This window comes from Poecilia mexicana, unplaced genomic scaffold, assembly GCF_051168715.1.
Source record: "Poecilia mexicana isolate PSO_F unplaced genomic scaffold, ASM5116871v1 scaffold_20, whole genome shotgun sequence".
NCBI lineage: Eukaryota > Metazoa > Chordata > Actinopteri > Cyprinodontiformes > Poeciliidae > Poecilia > Poecilia mexicana.
In genome coordinates, this window is record NW_028263389.1 from 5080761 (window position 1) to 5106173 (window position 25413).

The following is a 25413-nucleotide window of genomic DNA, read 5'->3' on the forward strand; positions in this document are numbered from 1 at the left end:
AGGTCCTTCCTGTAGGCTAATTCCTTACTGTTGTCGATGCTAGCACCCGCCATATTGAAACGTGAAGTCCGTCTTATTGGCGAGTTGCTCCCACTGGGAAATCTGACTTTAGAGGGCATTCATTTTGTTTTTTCTCCTTTTTTGCTGGGCAGTCAGAATTTCCCAGTTCAGAGTACAACTGGAAGTCAGTATAACTTGGTGACTTTGGACGGAGTTGGGTTTTACTGAATTATAATGTGGGCCCTGGGCTGGATCCAGTTTTGGTGCCCAATCCACTAAGGAAATTTTATTTTAATAGTGCATATTACAGCAAATAATAGCAGATATGTCAATACATAGGCAGTAACTCCCATGTTGTTACCAAAGAAATCGACTAATTTTATAATTTTCAAAGACTTGAATTTTGTTTGTATTCATAAAAAATCCAAAATACTAATACAACTCCCCTAATTTGGGCAGATAAGCTTTGTATAAATTACAATGTTTCCAAAACATGTATTCATTAAAAAAAGAAAAAAGAAAAATTGGGACCTTGGGCTGCTACCCCTGTAAGCCTTCTCTAAAGTCTGGCCTAGATGATCAATGTATTGGACTAAAGGTGGAAATATTCATAAGTTACAACTCCATAACTACTTTTTTTTAATTGCACATTTATTTGTATTTTTTCTAAGTGGATGCGCTCTACTACGAACCCTAGCTGTGGGACGACTGCATGAAGTGCAGCACGTTGACCTTTACAGATGAGTGAAGGAGGTGTAGCCTGCATGGAGCGCTTGAGGTAAGGGAGCAGAGCCTCCTCGGTTAGTGAAAGGACCATCGTGGCTCAGGCTGCCAGCTGCTCTCCTGTCTCGGTGATGGTTAATGAGATTAGCAGTCCGTCTTAGCCTGCGTCAGTGCAAAGGGGTCAATCACTGGATTATCATCTTGCTTAAGAGTTACATCAGTTTAATATACTTTTTTCTTTATTGCTTTCACTTTCCAAAGCATGTTCAGCACGTACAATTGCACTTTATCTGCAGATGGGGGTGCTTCGCTCTGCAACATGCTTCGCCTCGGGACCGAGCGTGTCCGGGCTCTCGGGCGCTGAATGAAGCATCTTCCAGGGAGAGAAGAGGAGCCGGGGCAGCTGGAGAAGTGAAGGGCAGTGGGGCCGAGATCTTGCCTGCTGTGGCAGAGTCTGAGACTCTGTGCGAATCATCCCCATGCCACTTGTAAATAACAAAGTTGGCGATGATTGCACGGCGAGCGGAGACAAGGCTTTGGCCGATGGAAAGGCGCTGGTGGACTCGTTGATAAAGGTAAGTTGCAGCCGGCTTTTATTCATGCTTTCATAACTGAAGTTGATGCTGTGACCCAGTTCTAGCATGTCATGTTCTACCAAAAATAATAAAGTCTTTTTGAACATTTTTTTAGATGTCTGATCTTAAAACATGGCCCCAAAAAGAATGGAAATATGTGTTAAAAAAAAGATTTTTTAACATAACTTTCTATTTTAAATACATCCTCACTCTCTCACCATGCCCAGACATGATCATACACAAAAACAGGAAAAAATCTTTCCCCCCTGCAGCTAAAAGAGCACTTTATTTGAAAAGAATCCCCCGGTCCAGTGCATCTTTGTGCTCCTCTATTAGCTAATGTCATGGTCCTGCCATGCAATTCTGTCCCCACACTTAGTATCAAATATTCCATTTTTCTTTCTTTTTTGTGAATATTTTCTTGTAGTTTTGTCTATTACTTTAAAGTTTAAGTATATTTAAATAATTATTTTATATCTTCCTGCCTGATGAAATAAATGTATTGGTGCTGAGACCATCTTCATGTCGCCACCAAAAAATATATATAATGTAAAATTGAATTTTAAAATGTGTTATATGAACTGACTTTTCCTCTGAATACTGTCATCTCTGATTAACCATGTATTAATATGTTACTATATTTTATGTAACATACTTTAGTGATTAAATTGAACAAAAATCAGTTCTATAAATAAAGAGTTATTATTGTGTTGCGTCACGAAAAAAAAAATGGGGGCCTCTTGTACTCTGGTCCACAAGGTTGTTTTGGCTTATCTAGAAATAGATCCACGATAATGGGATTATATCTAATATTTTTAATGAATGAAACCATGGCTGCTAATCGCCTGAGGCTAAGCTAATGGTTCTTTATAAAACCCATGAACTGCATGATGAATATCACACCAGACAAACTGTACTTTTTTTTTCAGAATACCTAGATCCTTGAAAATTCAGCTAATTATTTTTTCTCAATGAAATGTTGCCTCTACAAGTCAAAATTTTTATAATGTGTATTATAGTTTTCCTGCACTGACTAAAGTTGTCATAGGGACATTTGCATTGCCGTTTATGTAGTTGCTAAGATGACTAATAACGTTTAATGGAGATTAGTGGTGCTGTGGTTCACGTGACGTGAAAAGCCACAGCATATCAGTGTTTATCTACAGCACCTTGCAAAAATATTCACACCCTTGAACTTTTTTTTTTGCATTTTGTCACATTACATTACAACCACAGACCTCAGTGTAATTATTTAAGAATTTATGTGAAAGAGCAACAGAAAGTACTGCAAATTTCTGAAGAGGAAGTAAATGAATGTGCACTACTTATTCATCAAACTTCTTCAATAAAAATCTGAAAAGTGTGACTCTCTTTGTGTTTGGAAATCGGATATCCAGAGTTCCCAGTCGGGGATGTGACAAGAACATTCTTTGGACTCAGAAGGCCCGAGTTCAGCAACCAATAAGGCAGCTTTCTGTTTAAACATAGTAGAAGTCACAATTAGAGACTGTTTACAATCAGTCAAATCAGTGATTTGACTGATTTTTAGACTTTTATAAACACACATCACCCTAAAAACACCATTCCCACTGTAAACATGGTGGTGACAGCATCATGTTCTCAGGATGTTTTTCTTTACAGGGAAGCTGGTCAGAGTTGATGGAAAGACAGATGAAGACAATGAGAAAAAACATGAAGCCAAAGCTACTGTGGAGGTGTTTAGATCAAAACATATTCTTTTGTTAGAATGGCTCAGTCAAAGACCAAACCCAAATCCAATTGCAGAGGTTTAAAAACTGATATTTAGAGATGTTCTCTGTTTAGTCCGACTGACCTTAAGCTTAAAAAAAAAAAATCATAAATAAATTAAGAAAAACATTTGGTTTCTAGGTGTGCAGAGCTGGAGATATGGACCAACAGACTTACAGCTGTAATTACTTAAAGTGATTTGATAAAGTATGGATTTAGGGAGAATTAAAACAAAGGCATGCCAGACTTCTCATGTTTCTTATTGTAAAAAAAAAAAAAGACTTATTTTTCTATAAAACAATTGAGCTACTTTGCATAGTACATACCATTCTACTGAAATATATCAAGGGTTTGTGGTTGGAAATCTGGAAAAGTTCAAAAGATGTCTAAACATGGCGGCTGTTTGAGTGCTTTGTTTGAATTGTTAATTCCCAGGTGAATAGCTAAACCATAAAAAAAATATATGATCACTAATCTATACCGACTTACTTTTCTGTGGAGAATAAGTTTTCTCTAATGTGAATTTTTTCTTGTTTATAGTTGCTGAAATTCAGCATCTGTGTGTGTGTGTGTGTGTGTACTTGTTTTAGTTATCATAAAGGGTCCGAACCACGGAAACCCACCTCAAAGAGGGACCTTGTGTTTGCGTGGGGCCCAAAATCCTGTGTGTGTGTGTGTGGTGTGACAGGAATCTTTAATTTTGTTGTCTTTTAAGAAAAGATACAACCAAACACTAGGTTTGCAACACAGTTGCTCTGTTTTTGACATGTAATATTGTTTTATGTGTTGTCCTTGATTAAACAAATTCAAATTGAATTGAGTTGACGATATAAATCCCTTTTTTTCTCTCTCTTTCTCAGGTTGTAGCTTGCTACAGGCATTTAGCCTCATGCGTGGGTGGTTGCACAGACAGCCTGCAGCTCCGCGATGAGTTGAGGCAAACGAGAGAAAAGGCCCAAAATTTGGCTGGGGACATCTGCCACCACCTGACCTCACACCTCAGGGACAAGAGCCTGCCCGATGGACAGCGCAAGGAGATGGAGCTCCTCTGGGTGGCCTTCTCCTCATGCCTGGAACTGCTGCACGTTGACATGTGCAAAGTTTTGAACATCAGCGGCATTGTCTCGTTAGCCGACTCTGCATCACTTGTGCATACTGGCCTGGAAGGTAGGTAATAATCTGAATGCATCACTATCCGACCCGTGTGAAGTCGACGCAGAGAGCTAGATTGGTCAAGCTGATTGGTCAGCAGGCCAGTCAACATGTTTGAGAAAGAAACATGCTTTCTCAAACATGTTTTGCATGTATGAGAAACCACACAAAACATGGCTTAAAGAGAGAATCGTTGAATTTGTTGTATTACTTTACACTCACTGTATGATACCAACAGTATCAATTATCTTAGACCAAAGTTTTAGATGAGTTAACACCATTAGAGAGCGAGGATGTTAAAATGAAAGTCTTAACATCCTCACTGGTGCTTTAATTTAGATGCTGCCGTGGTAACAGCAGGAAGCTGCAGTTTAGGAGTGCTCCACTTAGGCTAAAACAACGTGATCAACAAATAGTTGTTATCAGAATATCTATTTGTTCTCATTAAAACTTTTCATAGTTTTTATGTTCAAAACACGTTTTGTCACCCTTCGCCCAACAGGAGGATGCAGTGACGTAGCAGCCCGGGCCCTGAGTTTGCCCGACCTGAACCAGGCTCAGACAGATTCCCTCCCTGCCGGCCTCGAGAGCCAGGAGCGCAGTACCATGGAGCTGGAGATCAGTCAGATTGACCGCATGATCGACGACATGGAGATGAAAGTCAATGTGCTGCGTTGGATGGTGGAGCCCCACGGGCCGCAGTACGCAGACCCCCTCAGCAGCACTGACAGCGCCTCCATGGCTCTGCAGTCCATAGACGAGGAGCAGCAGGCCCCCACATCACAGCCCCTGTGCCAGCGGAGCCACATATTTGTGCTCTTACTGCTGGTTGGTGTTTTTTTCGTAGCGGCCACTTTATCTCTCTGTATTTTCTTTTTCTCATGAGCAAGACCTTAAGAAATTTAAATTGATCATCTTTTTCTGAAAGTGAAGAAAAATTACTTATTTGTTTAAACAGTGTACCAGACTTAATCCAGCTGCAAGCTACAATTTTTTACACTAAATCTAACTAAATGCTTTGATTTTAAAGTATTCCACTTAGGACTTGATTCATAATCTGAAATTGAGTGTAGTCCAGATGGTGAATTTTCCTTTTGTTCTCTGTTCTCTGAATTTATCAGTAACAGGTTGGAAAAATCAAATGGATTGCCTCCTGAAGTTGGATGTCCCTGAACAACCCTGAACATATCACTATTAACTTGTTAAATCAATAACACATGCATGTAGCATTATCACATTTTTTGTAAAAATATTCCTCTAGGTCCAAAATGAAATCCTCAATTATTGCTAGCTTGCAAGACCAATGACTGTTAGCTTGCATGGCTAAAGGCTGTTAGCCTAGTTATTAAAATTACATTCTATTTGTTCTCAAGTTAGAGACTGAAAAACAAAATCAAGAACATCCTTAAAATCTGAATTTGTTTGTCTCTAACAGCTAAAAATGCAACATATCTTCCATGGATGTATGAATTTGTGGTGGTTGCGTAAAGCTAGCTATTGATAACTTTTGACAGTTTTTGTCTTTTTAAACCTTTGGTGCACATAGAGCTATGAAAATCTATTTTTCCAAACATGTCCTTTCAATGTTTTGAACACATTAAATGAAGAGAAACACATGATTGACAGCTTGTGTTGCTACTAGTAGTTGACAATAAACCAAAGAGCAAATCTCAGTGGAAATCCCACAGATTTTCCAGCTCCTATATGAGCCGCGGTGAAGTTCGCTGGGAAACTGGAGCCAAGATTTAGTTTTTCTCTGTTAAATGTAATAAAGTACGTAAGACAGAAAAGCTAACATTTCTGTACATTTTGCTTAATGATTGGAGGAAAAAAAAGAAGCTAGAATGACACTTGCAACTTATTTTTTCTGATTGCCAATAAAAGTATAAAGTTTGACGAAACCCTGTTGTCATTTCTCTCTTTTTTTTCCTCAGAGGGACAATTTAATAAGATCTACTTTTGAAATGAGGTTTCATTAAAGCAAAATAAGATAATTCTCCTGGCATCTTCATTTTGTTTTAAGCCAGGCTAGATGGCCCAGTGAGCACACCACCAACCCGGGATAGTGTTTAACATTTATGAACCTTTAAATTGTCATACTAGCACTGGGAACATGCAACTGATTCCTATCAGAGTAAAAAATTAAAGAAAACAGTGTAAACATTGTTCACTGAGTTTTATTTAATGTGTTATTTTTAATGAACCAGTTATTGTGTAGGTTTTGCAGCTCTAGAAAAATTAGTAATTATCATGGGTAAGGGGAAATATGTCTCTTTGGATTCAAATGATTGCTACTGCTTGATCTATGCATGAAAAATGTACAATAGAATATCAATTTTCTATTGTCTTATTATGAAAGCTTTTGTTTAGGGTATTTTGAAGAATTTTAGGTATCACTTCTCAGTCCACACCTTTAAAATTAACCAATCTCCTCTTGGTGTACAATGAAAGAAGATTAGGCAAATAGTTTTGTAAATATTTTTAGCAATTTATCTGCAGAAGCGGAACCTATAGACAGATTTTGTGCTCATGTTCATAATGTCCTGATGTTCTTTATGCACTCGCCTCCTGTAAGCACAGGAATTATTAGATATGAAATATAGATCTACTACATAAGCATAAATATAGTTTTCTTTGTGTTTGAAATATTGGGAAACGTCTGGCATAATTTTAAAATAAATTTGTAATCATGCAAACTGCAATTTCAGAGCGTGTTTTGCGCTTTATTTTGACAGGCGAGACAGGAAGTTTGTATGGTATACATGTCATACTTAATTGACAATGGGTCATTTACTGGGTGAAATGCGGCGATGACAAAACGAAAAGGCGATATCAACACTTCGGAGATTTTTAACAGACAGGGGACCTGCTTTGGGAAGGACTTTCTCCACAACGACGCAAACTTTGACCATGGTGCTGAAACAGCAGTCATGGCTGCTGCTGAAGCTCTTCCGTTTGAACCAATCACAGAGGCGCTTTGACCCCGCTGCTTTAATCCAGGACAGGGCAAGTAGGTGGGCAGCAGCACTGCGATCGAGCATTGCCCCGGTTCTGTGGAGTCTGACAGCAGGCAGCACCTCAGTTCTCACCGCTACATCTCCGCCTAACTTTGAGCCTCAGTCACTGAGATGGAGACGAGCTCCAGGCCTGAAGGTTACGGGTTTCTCCGTCCTGAGAAACATCTCAGTGCGAGGTAAAGCTGCTTATGGGGTGGGGTTTCATTTGTATCAAAAATAAGTAGAAGTCATATGTGTAGATGTGTCGTTGCTATGTGTTGTTGGTCTATGTCGCATGTAGATGATGCATATGTAGATGTTGCATATGCGTTCGCTGCATATGTGATGAACGTCGTTGGTCCATGCTGTTGGTTCATGTCTTTGGTCCTTTTCGTTAGTTCGTGTTGCTATTGCCTGTTTTCTGCGCCATTAAAAAGTCCTGAAGTAGGTCATGTATGATCAAATTGTTTATTAGATATTACAAAAATGTTGGTCTTTCAATATCAGTGGTTTCAATATAATTGTTTTCAAAATGTTAAGTTTTCTACCTCGTATTTTCTTTAGGCATTAGTCAGGGCAGCTAACGAGGTCAAGGGGTCCTGGCCCAGTGAAGGGGCCGCTAAATTTCTTTTTAAATCTGTGATATATCTTCAGTTTAAGAAGAATTTTCACTGGTGGCATGTATTTGAACTTCTGTCTTTTATTCACTTCAGCGCACCTCACAGTTTTAAACAAATTCTGTAGTTTTCGGCGTACTTCTAAATCTGCTCCTTATTCGCATCTTTTTGGGCCTTCTACTGCCTCTAGTGGCGTGAGGTGGTAACACAACTAATATAATTACATTACTAGATCAAAATCCCACAAAGTATTTATTATTAATTCTGGCATTAGGATAATAATAATAATAATAATAATAATAATAATAATAATAATAATAATAATAATAATAATAATAATAATAATGTGCATTTGCACATAACAAACTGGATTCCAAAAAAGTTGGGACACTAAACAAATTGTGAATAAAAACTAAATGCAATGATGTGGAGGTGCCAACATCTAATATTTTATTCACAATAGAACACAAATCACAGATTAAGAGTTTAAACTGAGAGAATGCATCATTTTAAGGGAAAAATATTAGGGCTGTTGTAAACGAATATTTTAGTAATCGAGTAATCTATCGATTATTCTTACGATTAATCGAGTAATCGGATAAAAAAAAAAATAAAATGAAATATTGGTAAATCTGGCATAATACCGGTGTTACTATCGGATATCAATATCAGTCCAATTTTTCATATTTAAGCATCCCTAACAGTTGCTTTTTTTGTAGTTTAGAAAACTAACCTGTAACAATAATAGCTCACTTTCTAAGTTAACCAGAAGAAAAGTTATAGAAAAATCTGAAATTATATTGAATTTAATAACAAAGAGGCAGGCTCACAAATATGCTTATAAAAAATGTCTACAATCCAGCTTTTAGTTTATGTATTCATCTTCAGTGAGTTTAATAGATTAATTAAACTCACCTTGCCACCTAACCTGTCACGCTTTGGGTTTGAAAATACGGGAAATGTCGCCTGGAGTGGGAGGAGAGGGCGAATGAACGAACATGGGGTGGAGGGGAGGAAATAGACCAGCGGACTGACGAACCGTTAGACCGGGGGACGAACACGGGGGGAAGCAATACGGGATATTTACACACCTTCACTGGTCACACTCAGAAACTCATCTACCAGCCATGTACGATGCGCTCCGCCACCCGTTTCTTCAGACCGGGATATGAAATGTATTGTGCGGTTCGTCGGTAAAGCTACATTTACACAGTAAGCATCAGCTACTCAGCCGCCCGCCCTGTTCAGGCTATCCGCTGACCTCAGCGCTCTTCCCGCCGTTCGCTTTCAACCAGCAGCCCCGGAGGAGAAATGCTGCCGTACTCCAGGCATTCCCCCAGTCATTTTAAGGATGCTTATTGGTTCCCCCAAAACGATAAAAAGTCGGGCATTATCATCAATCAATAAAATCCCCACGGGTCAATCTTGAAGATTGGACTTTATGCCGCTGAGACTTAGCTTTTGTCAACAACTCAGAGGCGGAAGTGAGAGCTCCGCGCAACGCAAATGAAGTCCCGGCCGGAACACGGTGCGCTAACTAATAAAACATAAATTAACGAAGCTTCGAGGCAGGTAAATTTTCCTCGAGGAATTTTAGTAATCGAGGTACTCGAATCATTCGAGGAATCGTTTCAGCCCTAAAAAATATGTTGTTTCAAACTTTCATGACGTGTCTACAAATCCCAAAAAAGTTGGGACAAGGCAATTTTTACCACTGTGTGGCATCCCCAGTTCTTCTTACAACACTCAGACGTCTGGGGACAGAGGAGACCAGTGTCTCAAGTTTAGAAATAGGAATGCTCTCCCATTCATGTCTAATACAGGCCTCTAACTGTTCAATCGTCTTGGGCCTTCTTTGTTGCACCTTCCCCTTTATGATGCGCCAAATGTTCTCTATAGGCGAGAGATCTGGACTGCAGGCTGGCCATTTCAGTACCCGGATCCTTCTCCTACGTAACCATGATGTTGTGATTGCTGCAGAATGTGGTCTGGCATTATCTTTGTGAAAAATGCAGGGTCTTCCCTGAAAGAGATGACGTCTAGATGGGAGCATATGTTGTTCTAGAACCTGAACATAGTTCTCTGCTTTAATGGGGCCTTTCCAGACATGCAAGCTGCCCAGGCCACCAGCTCACATGCAACCCCAGACCATCAGTGATGCAGCTTCTGAACGGAGTGTTGATAACAACTTGGATTATCCTTGTCCTCTCTGGTCCGGATGACATGGCGTCCCAGTGTTCCATAAAGAACTTTAAATCGTGACTCATCTGACCACAAAACAGTCGTCCATTTTGCTTCACTCCATTTTAAATGACTCCTGGCCCAGTGCAAACGGCTGAGCTTGTGGAGCTTGCTTAGAAATGGCTTCCTCTTTGCACTGTAGAGTTTCAGCTGGCAGCAGTGAATGGCGCAGTGACGTTTAAGGGCCCGGAGACCATCAGCCTCCAGTAGAGTTTTACGGCCTTGACCCTTACGCACAGAGATTGTTCCAGATTCTCTTAATCTTTTGATGATGTTATGCACGGTTGATGATGATAACTTAAAAGTCTTTGTCAATTTACGCTGGGTAACACCATTTTGGTATTGCTGCACTATCTTTCTGCGCAACAATGGTGGAATTGGTGATCCTCTTACCATCTCATCTTCAGAGACACTGACACTCTAAGGAGCTCATTTTATACCCAATCATGTTGTCAATTAACCTGATTAGTATTAATTGGTCTTCCAACTGTTTGTTATATGTTCAATTTCCTTTTTCCAGCCACTTATTGCTACCTGTCCCAACTGTTTTGGGATTTGTAGACACGTCATGAAAGTTTGAAACAACATATTTTTCCCTTAAAATGACACCTTCTCTCAGTTTAAACTTTTAAACTGTGATTTGTGTTCTATTGTGAATAAAATATTAGATGTTGGCACCTCCACATCATTGCATTTAGTTTTTATTCACAATTTGTTTAGTGTCCCAACTTTTTTGGAATCCAGTTTGTAATTTGCACATTATTATTATTATTATTATTATTATTATTATTATTATTATTATTATTATTATTATTATTATTATTATTATCATCCTAAGGCCAGAATTAATAATAAATAATAAATACTTTGTGGCATTTTGATTTAGTAATGTAATTATATTAGTTGTGTTACCACCCCACGCCACTAGAGGCAGTAGAAGGCCCAAAAAGATGCGACTAAGGAGTAGATTTAGAAATACGCCGAAAACTACAGAATTTGTTTAAAACTGTGACGTGCGCTGAAGCAAATAAAACAGAGAAGTTCAAATACATGCCAACAGTGAAAATTATTCTTAAAATGAAGATATATCACAGATTTAAAAAGAAATTTAGTGGCCCCTTCACTGGGCTTGGACCCCTTGACCTCGTTACCTGCCCTGACTAATGCCTAAAGAAAATACGAGGTAGAAAACTTAACATTTTGAAAACAATTTTATTGAAACCACTGATATTGAAAGACCAACATTTTTGTAATATCTAATAAACAATTTGATCATACATGACCTACTTCAGGACTTTTTAATGGCGCAGAAAACAGGCAATAGCAAACCGCAGTGAAGTTAGTTTCAAGTTGGATATTCGATATTCGAGCTCCGCGGAGTAAGCGGCGTTTAGCTCAAGGTTGATCCGATTTATGAACGCTACTGTCGGCCAGCGGTTCTCCACCGCTCCCGGCCGCAGCGCCCGAAAGTTCACTTAGGGACTATCAACAAATTACCGAACCAAACATTCCTGTGAAAAAAATGTTAATAAATGCCTTGAATTGAAACCAACTAACTAATTGTCAGTGCTAATTCATGCTTTTACATGAGCCAAAATAGCATCTATAAAATTTTAAAGTCATATACAATATTTTCAATAATTTTAATATTAAATAATATAATGTTTTCTTCAATAGCTTCCAGGTCATTTGACCTAATGACTCAAAATCACTTTGAAATAATTATACTAGTCTCTTTAGATGAGGCACAGACATTTGATTTCCATTTTTAGCCATTTTCCATTTTTTATTGATTTTATTTCATCAAAATTAAGTGTTTTTCTTCAATAGCTTCCAGGTCATGTGACCTATTGATTCAAAATCACTTTGAAATAATTATAATAGTCCCTATAGATGAGGCACAGACATTTGTTTTCCATTTTAAATCATTTTCCATTTTTTAGGAATTTTTTTCATCAAAATTGAGTGTTTTTCCTCAATAGCTTCCAGGTCATGTGACCTATTGATTCAAAATCACTTTGAAATTGTTCTACTAATCTGTATAGATGAGGCACAGTGATTTGTTTTCCATTTTAAATAATTTTCAATTTTTTATTAATTTTTTTCATCAAAATTGAGTGTTTTTCTTCAATAGCTTCCAGGTCATGTGACCTATTGACTCAAAATCACTTTGAAATAATTATAATAGTCCCTATAGATCAGGCACAGACATTTGTTTTCCATTTTTAGCCATTTTCCATTTTTAAAGAATTTTTTTCATCAAAATTGAGGGTTTTTCTTCAATAGCTTCCAGGTCATGTGACCTATTGACTCAAAATCACTTTGAAATAATTATAATCGTCCCTATAGATGAGGCACAGACATTTATATTCGATTTTAGTCCTTTTTATAATTTGTAGGTATTTTTATATTAGCTTCTATGTCAATCAGTCAATCCAATTTTATTTGTACAGCACATTTCAGCAGCAAGGCATTTCAAAGTGCTTTAAATAATAAAAACATGAAAACAGAGTCATGCAACATAGAATCAACAATCAAAACATTACATTAAGTTAAGAGCTGTCATTAAATTCGTAATTGATTACGTTTCAAATACAGCTCTAAACAGGTGGGTTTTTAGTCGAGATTTAAAGGCTCTCAGTGTTTCAGCTGTTTTACAGTTTTCTGGAAGCTTGTTCCAAATTTGTGGTGCATAGAAACTGAATGCTGCTTCTCCAGTTTTAGTTCTGGAGCAAACCAGTTTAGTAGACTGGAGCAATGAGGTACACTCATTTTTAATTCATTTTGACCCATTTTATTTTTTTTAGGCAATTTTATATTTAAAAAATATATTTCCTATTTTCTCTTCACCTCCGTAGGCTGCCACCTTATCATGATGAAAGTGTTTGAGTGTTGAAGTGACTCTAGGAGGCCATCTGACCCTGGGCGATAGACTTTTCATGGGCATCACCTCTCTGGTGGGAGCCTGAGCTGGTGTGTGAGGCCCTACTGGCTTTATCAGGTCATGATCTACAGCTTTACTGGAGCAGGATGCAGATGAGGAGGATCAGTACCTCCAGATCCAAGGCCATGGTCATGGAAAAGGGTAGAGTGCCTTATTTGGGTCAGGGAAGATTGTCCTGACCCAAGTGGAGGAGTTTAAGCATCTTAGGATCTTGTTCACTGTTGGAGTTCATTCATTTCTGTCTCTGTTCACCACCCATGTACGTTAACCAGTTTCAGGACCCGACCAGAACCACTCATCATAAATGACCTTGAGAAATAATGAGATTTGGTTATATATAAAAACAAACTTTAATGCTAAAAGATGATCCAATTCCACAAGCCATACTTATCCAAATGGAACATCATGCTTCTTATGTTACATTCACTGTCCAGCATTGGGCCAAGTGAGGCAAAGATTGTAGCAAGTTTAGCTTTTTATTCATCTCTGCAATCTGGACCCTCCCCAAACGGTACTCTAATCAGTTTCAGTCTGTTTACATGTCAGCAGTCACATATAAACATGGTTATGTATGCTGCAGCGTGTTAAGAGGGTAAAAGAGATGGAGGAAAATACAGAATCCATAACATCAAGAATGAGGGCAAAATGGACAGGAGATCAATAGAAGGATTGGTGCAGTAAAGTGGGCGTTGTACCAGTCTGTCGTGGTGAAGAGAGCTGGATCGAAAAGCAAAGGTCTCGATTTGCCAGTCGATCTATGTCTCTACCTTCATCTAAACTAACGGCCAAAATTAGTTTTTTCCATAAGGTGTCTGGGCTCTCCCTTAGTGATAGGATGAGAAGCTCAGTCATCCAGCAGGGACTGAGAGTAGAGCTGCTGAATTTTCACTTCGAGAGGAGCCAGCTGAGGTGGGTCAGGCATCAGATTAGGATGCTTCCTTGACGCCTCCCTAGTGAGGTCTTTTGGGCACGTCCCACCAGGAGGAGGCCCACAGGAAAACCCAAGACACGCTGGAGGGACGATGTTTCTCCAGCGTGGACAAGCGTTCCAGCTCCTCCTGGGATTCCCCTGGAGGAGCTGGAACAAGTGGATGGGGAGACGGAAGTCTGGGCCTCTGCTGACCCCGCAACCTGACTGCAGACAAGGGGAAGATGATTGATTGATTTTTCTTCAATAGCTTATGGGTCATAAGACCCATAAGTTAATTGGGTCTTATTAACTCAAAATCAATGTGAAATTATTCTACTAGACAGGATAGGTGGTGCAAACTCATTTTTATTCCATTTAGCCCTTTTTATTCCTTTTCAGTCGGTCACATGAAATTTAAGATATTAAACACCAATCATATTTTTTAATTTGTAAATTTAAATGATGTAAAAAATAGATAAAGATCTAAAATGGGGAAAAATGAGGGTGCCTAATCTCTAATGATTAGTACAACAATTTCAAAGTAGTTTTGAATCAATAGAACACATGTCTTGGAAGCTATTGCAAAAACATACTAAATTTTGACAAATGAAATTGCTAAAACATAAAAAAAAATGTTAAAATAGGAAACAAATGACTGTGCCTCATCTATACAGGATAAAAGAACAATTTCACACTGGTTCTGGGTCAATAGGTCACAATACCTGGAAGCTATTGAATTAAAATACTAAATATTGACAAAACAAATTGCTAAAAAAAAAAATGTTAAAATGGAAAATAAATGTCTGTGCCTCATCTATAGGTACTATTATAATTATTTCAAAGTGATTTTGTGTCATTAGGTCACATGACCTGGAAGCTATTGAAGAAAAACACTCAATTTTGATGAACAAAATTCCTAAAAAATGGAAAATGGCTAAAAATGGAAAACAAATATCTGTGCCTCATCTATAGGGACTATTATAATTATTTCAAAGTGATTTTGAATCAATAGGTCACATGACCTGGAAGCTATTGAAGAAAAACACTTAATTTTGATGAAATAAAATCAATAAAAAATGGAAAATGGCTCAAAATGGAAATCAAATGTCTGTGCCTCATCTATAAGGACTATTAGAATTATTTCAAAGTGATTTTGAGTCGTTAGGTCACATGACCTTGAAGCTATTGAAGAAAAACACTTAATTTTGATGAAATAAAATCAATAAAAAATGGAAAATGGCTCAAAATGGAAATCAAATGTCTGTGCCTCATCTATAAGGACTATTAGAATTATTTCAAAGTGATTTTGAGTCGTTAGGTCACATGACCTGGAAGCTATTGAAGAAAAACACTTAATTTTGATGAAATAAAATCAATAAAAAATGGAAAATGGCTAAAAATGGAAATCAAATGTCTGTGCCTCATCTATAAGGACTATTAGAATTATTTCAAAGTGATTTTGAGTCGTTAGGTCACATGACCTGGCAGCTATTGAATAATTACCTTCAATTTTGATGAAAAAAATTAATAAAAAATTGAAAATTATTTAAAATGGAAAACAAATGTCTGTGCCTCATCTATACAGACGAGTAGAACAATTTCAAAGTGATTTTGAATCAATAGGTCACATGACCTGGAAGCTATTGAAGAAAAACACTCAATTGTGATGAAAAAAATTAATAAAAAATTTAAAATTATTTAAAATGGAAAACAAATGACTGTGCCTCATCTAAAGAGACTAGTAGAATTATTTCAAAGAGATTTTGAATCAATAGGTCACATGACCTGGAAGCTATTGAAGAAAAACACTTAATTTTGATGAAAAAAAATCAATAAAAAATGGAAAATGGCTCAAAATGGAAATCAAATGTCTGTGCCTCATCTAAAGAGACTAGTATAATTATTTCAAAGTGATTTTGAGTCATTAGGTCACATGACCTGGAAGCTATTGAAGAAAAACACTTAATTTTGATTAAATAAAATCAATAAAAAATGGAAAATGGCTCAAAATGGAAATCAAATGTCTGTGCCTCATCTATAAGGACTATTAGAATTATTTCAAAGTGATTTTGAGTCGTTAGGTCACATGACCTTGAAGCTATTGAAGAAAAACACTTAATTTTGATGAAATAAAATCAATAAAAAATGGAAAATGGCTCAAAATGGAAATCAAATGTCTGTGCCTCATCTATAAGGACTATTAGAATTATTTCAAAGTGATTTTGAGTCGTTAGGTCACATGACCTGGAAGCTATTGAAGAAAAACACTTAATTTTGATGAAATAAAATCAATAAAAAATGGAAAATGGCTCAAAATGGAAATCAAATGTCTGTGCCTCATCTATAAGGACTATTAGAATTATTTCAAAGTGATTTTGAGTCGTTAGGTCACATGACCTGGAAGCTATTGAAGAAAAACACTTAATTTTGATGAAATAAAATCAATAAAAAATGGAAAATGGCTAAAAATGGAAATCAAATGTCTGTGCCTCATCTATAAGGACTATTAGAATTATTTCAAAGTGATTTTGAGTCGTTAGGTCACATGACCTGGCAGCTATTGAATAATTACCTTCAATTTTGATGAAAAAAATTAATAAAAAATTTAAAATTATTTAAAATGGAAAACAAATGACTGTGCCTCATCTAAAGAGACTAGTAGAATTATTTCAAAGAGATTTTGAATCAATAGGTCACATGACCTGGAAGCTATTGAAGAAAAACACTTAATTTTGATGAAAAAAAATCAATAAAAAATGGAAAATGGCTAAAAATGGAAATCAAATGTCTGTGCCTCATCTAAAGAGACTAGTATAATTATTTCAAAGTGATTTTGAGTCATTAGGTCAAATGACCTGGAAGCTATTGAAGAAAACATATTATTTAATAATAAAATTATTGAAAATATTGTATATGACTTTAACATTTTATAGATGCTATTTTGGCTCATGTAAAAGCATGAATTAGCACTGACAATTAGTTAGTTGGTTTCAATTCAAGGCATTTATTAACATTTATTTGACAGGAATGTTTGGTTCGGTAATTTGTTGATAGTCCCTAAGTGAACCTTCGGGCGCTGCGGCCGGTGTTATGCCCAGAAACGCATGCCTGCCCAAAATTGCATCCCCTCTCGCGGGAGTGCGCATCGCTCTGTTCTCTCGCATATTGACGAGAAAACGGACTGAAATATGACCGAAGAGGAAATTTTAAAGATATTTGTAACATTATCACGTTTCTTAACCATGTAATCCCTAAAATGGTGGGTTTTATTTCGCAAATTACTTGAAATAAATACGGTTTTTACACCTTTATTGACACATATGAGTCGAACTTTTTTTCAGCCCGTGTCTGTTGAAAACGTTCTCCGCAAATGTATGTTATATTTATGTAAGAACAAAATAAATATGATTTGTACATGCTATGCATTTAGCAAGGTTGCATATCAAATTTACTTCCTTCAGTATCTTTGAAATAGTGATAATAAAGAAATAACTTTTTCCACATAATCAGAGTAGTTCCATGAACTACTAGTATAAGTTTTAAATCACTAGAATAATATTTGAGGAGAATAGAGGGGGGATGCATATTTTGGCAGGCTGGAAAAGCAAATTGCCCAAAAATGCATCCCTGTGCTAACTTGGAGAAATAGAGTTAAGAGTGAAATAACTTTTTCTACATAACCAGAATAGTTCCATGATCTGCTGGTATAAGTTTTAAATCACTAGAATAATATTTGAGGAGAATAGAGGGGGGATGCATATTTTGGCAGGCTGGAAATGCATATTGCCCAAAAATGCATCCCTGTGCTAACTTGGAGAAATAAAGAGTTAAGAGTGAAATAACTTTTTCTACATGATTAGAGTAGTTCTGTAAACTACTGGTATGAGTTTTATATCAATATGATAATATTTGGGGAGAATATAAGGGGGATGCATATTGTGGCAGGCTGGAAATCCATGTTGCCAAAAAATGCATCCCTGTGTTAACCTGGAGAAATAGAGAGTTAAGAGTGAAATAACTTTTTCTACATAACCAGAATAGTTCCATGATCTGCTGGTATAAGCTTTAAATCACTAGAATAATATTTGAGGAAAATAAAGAGGGGATGCATATTTTGGCAGGCTGGAAAAGCAAATTGCCAAAAAATGCATCCCTGTGCTAACTTGGAGAAATAAAGAGCTGAAAGGATTTCACCTTTTCTACGTACTGACACTTGTTCTCTGAGCTAATGCTATAATTTTTATATCAACAGGATGGATGCAAATATTTTCAGGCTCATGAATTAAAATGCATTCCCTCCTACATTAACAGACTAGAAAGTTAAGCATGATGTAAAATGTTCTACATAATGGGCCTCTGTTTTGTAATGCTTTTAAGCTGTTATGGTATCAAAAGAAAAAACAGAGAATTTCAAACCATTTGCGGAGAACGTTTTCAACAGACACGGGCTGAAAAAAGTTCGACTCATATGTGTCAATAAAGGTGTAAAAACCGTATTTATTTCAAGTAATTTGCGAAATAAAACCCACCATTTTAGGGATTACATGGTTAAGAAACGTGATAATGTTACAAATATCTTTAAAATTTCCTCTTCGGTCATATTTCAGTCCGTTTTCTCGTCAATATGCGAGAGAACAGAGCGATGCGCGCTCCCGCGAGAGGGGATGCAATTTTGGGCAGGCATGCGTTTCTGGGCATAACACCGGGAGCGGTGGAGAACCGCTGGCCGACAGTAGCGTTCATAAATCGGATCAACCTTGAGCTAAACGCCGCTTACTCCGCGGAGCTCGAATATCTAATATCCAACTTGAAACTAACTTCACTGCGGTCCTGCACCGAGTGTATTCAGACAGGGTTCAGAACTTTAAAGATTATCACAACCAGTGGTGGGAAGTAACGAAGTACAAGTACTTCGTTACTGTACTTAAGTACAGTTTTCGTGTATCTGTACTTAAGTAGATTTAATAATGGATACTTTCTACTTTTACTCCACTACATTTTACAGTAAGTATCTGTACTTTCTACTTCACTACATTTCTACAAAACCGTTGCGTTACTCGTTACATCCAAGTTCAGGGTCTTAAGGTGGCGCCGTAAAATCTAAGCAATAACGTGACTTGGTGTCTGTTGTCATCCATCGCCTCCACCTTTACTCGCACGCGGAGCTCCAGACATGCGCAGTGGTGGATATCCGTCTAATCGTCAGTAATATAATAGCGCTGCATAAACCATAAGATATGGCGACATGTAAAATCAGCAGCGCTTCGCTTTCACAGACGGTGGAGACTTCGTCCAACTTTTAGCGTCACTTGGAAGGAAAGCTTAAAGAAAGGTAAGCTCCGTGGATGTGATGCTAGCAAAGCTAGCTGTACGGAGACACATGTTGTATCTGCGATGAAAAAAAGTTGTCACTCATGCCATTGTGTGTTGACTGAGGTGTCGCATATATGGGACAACGCTGTGACCAAAGTGGAATATAGTAATATGACATTCAGGAACGATCCGATTCTTCTGGACGGATCTTTACTAAGTCCTAAGGACTGAAGCCTCTCTGGGTTCTTGTGTACACTGCAGTAGCTAACACATACACACGTTTATTTAATCGCCGAATAAGTAAAAGTTGAATGAACACAGAGCATGCTCATTGATTGATTTCGTCTCCTGTCATGGTGGCAAACATCGCAGTGGGGAGGGAGGGCGAGAACAGTCACGGTGCTTCTTCTGCTTGGTTTCTTGTTGCGCCATTGGACAGTGTTCATAGTTGAATATTTACCGTTAATTGCGATGTTTCAGTTGTGGTTTCTGACATGGGCAATATGGGCAACCGTCCAGGGTGTTATTTTTCTAGGGATAGCAGGAGACCTCTGCGGATTGTAGCATAGCGATGAAAGCAAAACAGAATGAAATGAGTTTTAATTGATACTGGTTAAATAAATTTCAGCTCTAAGTATTTAACATCTAGGTGTTTTTATGGGAATGTGGATCTTTCAGATCAATCTGAGAACCAATTTTGATAAACTTAATTTTATTGTGTCATGTAGCGCAGGGCACTGGTCTTGGTCTCGGGTTCGGCGGTCTTGACTACAACTCTGCTATGTGGCTCCTTGGTTGCATGTTCTCCCTCACCCACCTTCTTTCCATCCGCTTTCTGTTGGATTTCTTTCTAAATAAATGTCAGTAATGAAGTTCATGCTATGTTAGGACAGGAGACAAGATGTTTTCATCCCTGAAATTATGATTCATAGAATCACATATCTAAGTATAAACTGTTACAGATAAACACAATAAGAACATGTTTAATCTGTGGCATTGTTCATTAAAATGGCACATTTCTTATGTATTAAAATTAAATACGATCAGTTCACTTAATGATATTAGCGATTAGGTTATGCATTCAGCAAGTACTTTTACTTTTAATACTCAAGTATTTTTAAAAGCCAGTACTTTTTTACTTTTACTTAAGTAAAATGTTAATGTGGTACTTTGACTTTTACTTGAGTACATTTTTGACTGTGTATTTGTACTTTTACTTAAGTACATTTTTTGAGTACTTTCTCCACCACTGATCACAACTTAGGGGCACTGATGTTTTTAGCAACCCTCCAATATTACAAAGTGGCAACAACAAGCATGACTATAAACATTATTATGTGACTTTATCATGGCTAATTAAAGGTATTAAGCACAGGTACACTGTACAGGAACAATTAGCCTCCAAGAGGCTAATTTAGCTAGCTTCCACCGTATATTTTCCGGCAAAAAAAAATGTTACAAACGTGTCTTCAACCATTCGCATCACAGTCCGACTGCCATTAAGTCCTAAAACTACCATCAGTAATTTTATAACGTAACACTTTGGAGTTATTTTTGGTTTTAGAGTACAAAAACATTTTGACAGATGCAGATTTCTACTCACCGGAGTGTAAGTGTCGCATAGGATGACGTCAGCTTATTCTTCTTCTTGGGTTTTTGTGGGATCCGTCCTTATTTTTATTTCAATCAAACATATTAAAAGGTTTACAGAATAGTTTCCATGCAATCACAAACGAAAACACATATTAATTTTTCTTAAATTTATTTGGTGTAAATCATTGATATCATACTCAGAAATAGTTTTTTTTTTCTTTAAGGGTTTTAAATCAAGCAAACAACAAGCACAACAAAACTCCTCCGGTTTTATATTTTACGGAGTTATTTTTAAATACCGAATTAAAGTATTATGACCGATACGTCTGACATGTATTTGTAGTAAATATTCTTAATATCCTGTTCAAACTAGCACATTACGGAAGCGCATTGCTATCATGCAGTAAAAAATTTTTTTCGATCGCTATCTCGTTATTACGGAAGCGCATTGCTATCATGCAGTTGCAACAGACGTAAAGTAATGTTTTCTGGTCAGAAATCACTTGTGTGTAACCCATGGTGTAACCTGTCCCGCTGTGGTAATACAGCGCCCCCGGGTGGTTGTTCTAAAACATAACACTCGGATCGGTTTGAGTTTAAACAAGCTAACAGAGGGTTGGACGGGATGCGCCGGATAAAATGGAATATGATAAACAGACATTTACCTTTAATGTTCTGATAAATAAAGGTGTAATTTAAAAGGAATTAAATTTCGCTCTGAAGCTGAAGGTGAGTCCCATTTACTACGTGTGTCAGCTGTTCTCCACTCCAGCTATCCTTTGTAGCTTGCTAGCTTAAGGTGAGCACGATGAATGATAGCTTATTTTTCCAGTCTTGTCAGAGAGATTGTAGGCACACCGAACACTGTTCAAAATGTTACCCGCTTAGTTTGCGGAGAACTGCATCATATTTTACCGCTTTTATTAAGTCATATAAAAATGCTGCGTAATTCTGCGAAGCTGTTTCGGCGAGTTGGCTGCTTAGTTCGTGTTGTAATATCAACATCCTAGTCCGCACAGCAAGAGTATTTATTCCCCATTGTGCAATATTTTTGTTGGTAGTTGTGCCTGCCTTGACACTCAGGTGAACTCAGAATAACTCTTTAATATTCCGCTGGAGGTGACAGTGCTCATAAAATAACCTTCATTACGGAAAGACTGATTATTTAACTGTCAAATAGTAGGATCAGTAGGATCGATGTCACATTATTTCTGCTATCATGAGTGTTTTTGCTGACGTGTTTTCCAGGTCAGGTTTGCAACTGTATACCATGAAAGTGTTTTGTTAGCTCTATTTACACCTTTTGTTTCAATGCTGAATGTGTTCACACGTCTACAAACATTTTAAATCCAGGTCAGTCATATAGGCAGGTCACATGTTATACTTTTTATTTGCAGACTTCTTCTATGGAAGTCCAAAAGTGCCCGGAATTCAATTAAAAATGTCATTATTTGAGTGAGTGATTTAAAAATTATGATAATAAAATTGGGTAATATAATTAAGTAAGTGTGGGGCCACCTTTCCTTTTCTACAATTTGTTAAAAACATTGGATTAATATCGCATGGTAATGGAAGACAACTGTTCCTCATGAAAACCTTGCATTCCAATAAAATTGCTGCTATGTTAGCATTTCCACGGACCTAGCATAACCATTATATAGCTTTTGATTCTTGAATAAAATGCGAAAGTCTGCTGAAAGTAATCAGCGGACATTCAAATGAAAGTCCGCCGAAAGTCTAATGGTCAGGCACGTGCAGAGGGAGAGACAGCAGGCGCAAATCGTGACACCGCACCTACCAATGGCACTTCCGGTGTGCCACTGCTTTCGGGACTAGCTGCCAGTATTGTCACTGACTTCGGCTGACCTCGGCACCTCGTACTGGCACTTCATCTGACACCTGCCATTAGTGCCACTGTTTTCGGGGCTAGCCGTAAGTGTTGCCACTGACTTCGGAAAATGGACTACATATCCCATGATGCTTTATTACTAGTCGAAGAAGAACTTGAAGACAGACGAAGAAGAAAGAATTTAAGAGTTTTTTTTCATAGAAAGACTTACGTCAGCTGAATTCCTACACTTTTTCGTATATCATTATGTATGATTCGTTCATCCTATTTATTCACTAAAGTTCATCTGAATAATCCAGACGACTCCTTCCGTCTTTGAATTAATCAAATACACAGCAGGTATCAGGGATGCCATTGGTTTCAGCACCTTTGTAACAGCTGAGTCTGGCTTCCACTGGGGGATGGCAATGACAGTTTTTGGAAAACGTGTTACTTATATTGCCTGTTTATACATTTTTATTTCAATGGTAATTGTATTGGTTAATTATCCTTGAATATTTTTGACTTAATTTAATTGAAGGAAGATGGCCAAAGTAATTGAATCTACCACTAAGTGTCACTATTACAGTGGAACCTGTTGAACCCCGTTGGGTTGCCAGATAGGGCTTTGGCCAAGATGGAAATACGTAGTAGTTGTGTAAAACGTATATTGTAGAAATTAATAAAGTTTGAAAAATAATTTTTAAGGGTAATGATTATAATTTCTCATGGATGAATAATAAGTTATTTGATCCTGATGTAGTAAATTCACACGTTGACTAAACATGAATTTTACAGTAGACTTCAAATGATTTCAGAGAGGGATTTTATAATACACAAATATTTTAGTTCTTGGCTATTAAAAACCTGAATCATATGTTATTGCTGTTTAAAGTATTTACATACAATGGCTAATAAATATTGACAAATCAAATACTATGCATACACCTTGCGACATAAACTTTAAAAAATGTCGAAACATATCTGCCAAATAAAATAATATGTAAACAGCACAGTTTTCTTTGAAAAAGCATTTGCATCTTAAGTATAACCCAAAGTAATTTTTGTTTCCAAAAATATGTAACAATCTTGTTCTTAATGCTGCTTAATATTCACACAATGTCAAAGTTTTTGAGGTGTACATACTTTGTGTTTTGACTAATTTGAAGGTGGTAGATTCAATTACTTTGGCCATCTTCCTTCAATTAAATTAAGTCAAAAATATTCAAGGATAATTAACCAATACAATTACCATTGAAATAAAAATGTATAAACAGGCAATATAAGTAACACGTTTTCCAAAAACTGTCATTGCCATCCCCCAGTGGAAGCCAGACTCAGCTGTTACAAAGGTGCTGAAACCAATGGCATCCCTGATACCTGCTGTGTATTTGATTAATTCAAAGACGGAAGGAGTCGTCTGGATTATTCAGATGAACTTTAGTGAATAAATAGGATGAACGAATCATACATAATGATATACGAAAAAGTGTAGGAATTCAGCTGACGTAAGTCTTTCTATGAAAAAAAACTCTTAAATTCTTTCTTCTTCGTCTGTCTTCAAGTTCTTCTTCGACTAGTAATAAAGCATCATGGGATATGTAGTCCATTTTCCGAAGTCAGTGGCAACACTTACGGCTAGCCCCGAAAACAGTGGCACTAATGGCAGGTGTCAGATGAAGTGCCAGTACGAGGTGCCGAGGTCAGCCGAAGTCAGTGACAATACTGGCAGCTAGTCCCGAAAGCAGTGGCACACCGGAAGTGCCATTGGTAGGTGCGGTGTCACGATTTGCGCCTGCTGTCTCTCCCTCTGCACGTGCCTGACCATTAGACTTTCGGCGGACTTTCATTTGAATGTCCGCTGATTACTTTCAGCAGACTTTCGCATTTTATTCAAGAATCAAAAGCTATATAATGGTTATGCTAGGTCCGTGGAAATGCTAACATAGCAGCAATTTTATTGGAATGCAAGGTTTTCATGAGGAACAGTTGTCTTCCATTACCATGCGATATTAATCCAATGTTTTTAACAAATTGTAGAAAAGGAAAGGTGGCCCCACACTTACTGTTTTCATATGGAACGGTTGTCTTCTGTTTCCAAGACATATTAATCTAATGTAATAAATTGAAAAATCTCTTTTTTTTTTTTTTTTGCAGAATATGACCATAAAAAAAACAAAACAATAAAATAAATAATACATACTTATTTTTGTTTTAGTATATAAAAAACATTGCAATAATAAAGTCATAATATACTTACTTAATTATATTACCCAATTTTATTATCATAATTTTTAAATCACTCACTCAAATAATGACATTTTTAATTGAATTCCGGGCACTTTTGGACTTCCATAGAAGAAGTCTGCAAATAAAAAGTATAACATGTGACCTGCCTATATGACTGACCTGGATTTAAAATGTTTGTAGACGTGTGAACACATTCAGCATTGAAACAAAAGGTGTAAATAGAGCTAACAAAACACTTTCATGGTATACAGTTGCAAACCTGACCTGGAAAACACGTCAGCAAAAACACTCATGATAGCAGAAATAATGTGACATCGATCCTACTGATCCTACTATTTGACAGTTAAATAATCAGTCTTTCCATAATGAAGGTTATTTTATGAGCACTGTCACCTCCAGCGGAATATAAAGAGTTATTCTGAGTTCACCTGAGTGTCAAGGCAGGCACAACTACCAAAAAAATATTGCACAATGGGGAATAAGATCTTGGAATCAAGATGGCGCCGGTGTGTGTGGCTGCTC

At 37.2% G+C, this 25413-nt stretch overlaps 2 protein-coding genes across 2 annotated transcripts in view; both read left to right on the forward strand.

The window, feature by feature from the left end:
* The first annotated feature begins 152 nt into the window (after window positions 1–152).
* rgs9bp (regulator of G protein signaling 9 binding protein) lies at window positions 153–5131 on the forward strand. The gene is made up of 3 exons (XM_014981419.2): window positions 153–1298; window positions 3908–4214; window positions 4702–5131. The coding sequence occupies exons 1-3, from the start codon at window positions 1203–1205 to the stop codon at window positions 5082–5084; spliced, it is 786 nt and encodes a 261-aa protein (XP_014836905.2). The 5' UTR covers window positions 153–1202; the 3' UTR covers window positions 5085–5131.
* Window positions 5132–6959: 1828 nt separating this feature from the next.
* The window catches only part of mcur1 (mitochondrial calcium uniporter regulator 1), a 37568-nt gene continuing 19114 nt past the window's right edge, over window positions 6960–25413 (forward strand). Inside the window, exon 1 of the mRNA XM_014981417.2 lies at window positions 6960–7392. Coding sequence (XP_014836903.2) covers window positions 7110–7392 — 283 coding nt within the window. The 5' untranslated portion in view covers window positions 6960–7109. The remainder of the gene's footprint in view (window positions 7393–25413) is intronic.

Coding starts and splice junctions, on each gene's coding strand:
- rgs9bp (XM_014981419.2), top strand. CDS start 1,203: ATGCCACTTGTAAATAACAAAGTTGGCGATGATTGCACGGCGAGCGGA. Junction 1,299..3,907: donor TGGTGGACTCGTTGATAAAG/GTAAGTTGCAGC, acceptor TCTCTTTCTCAG/GTTGTAGCTTGCTACAGGCA. Junction 4,215..4,701: donor TGTGCATACTGGCCTGGAAG/GTAGGTAATAAT, acceptor TTCGCCCAACAG/GAGGATGCAGTGACGTAGCA.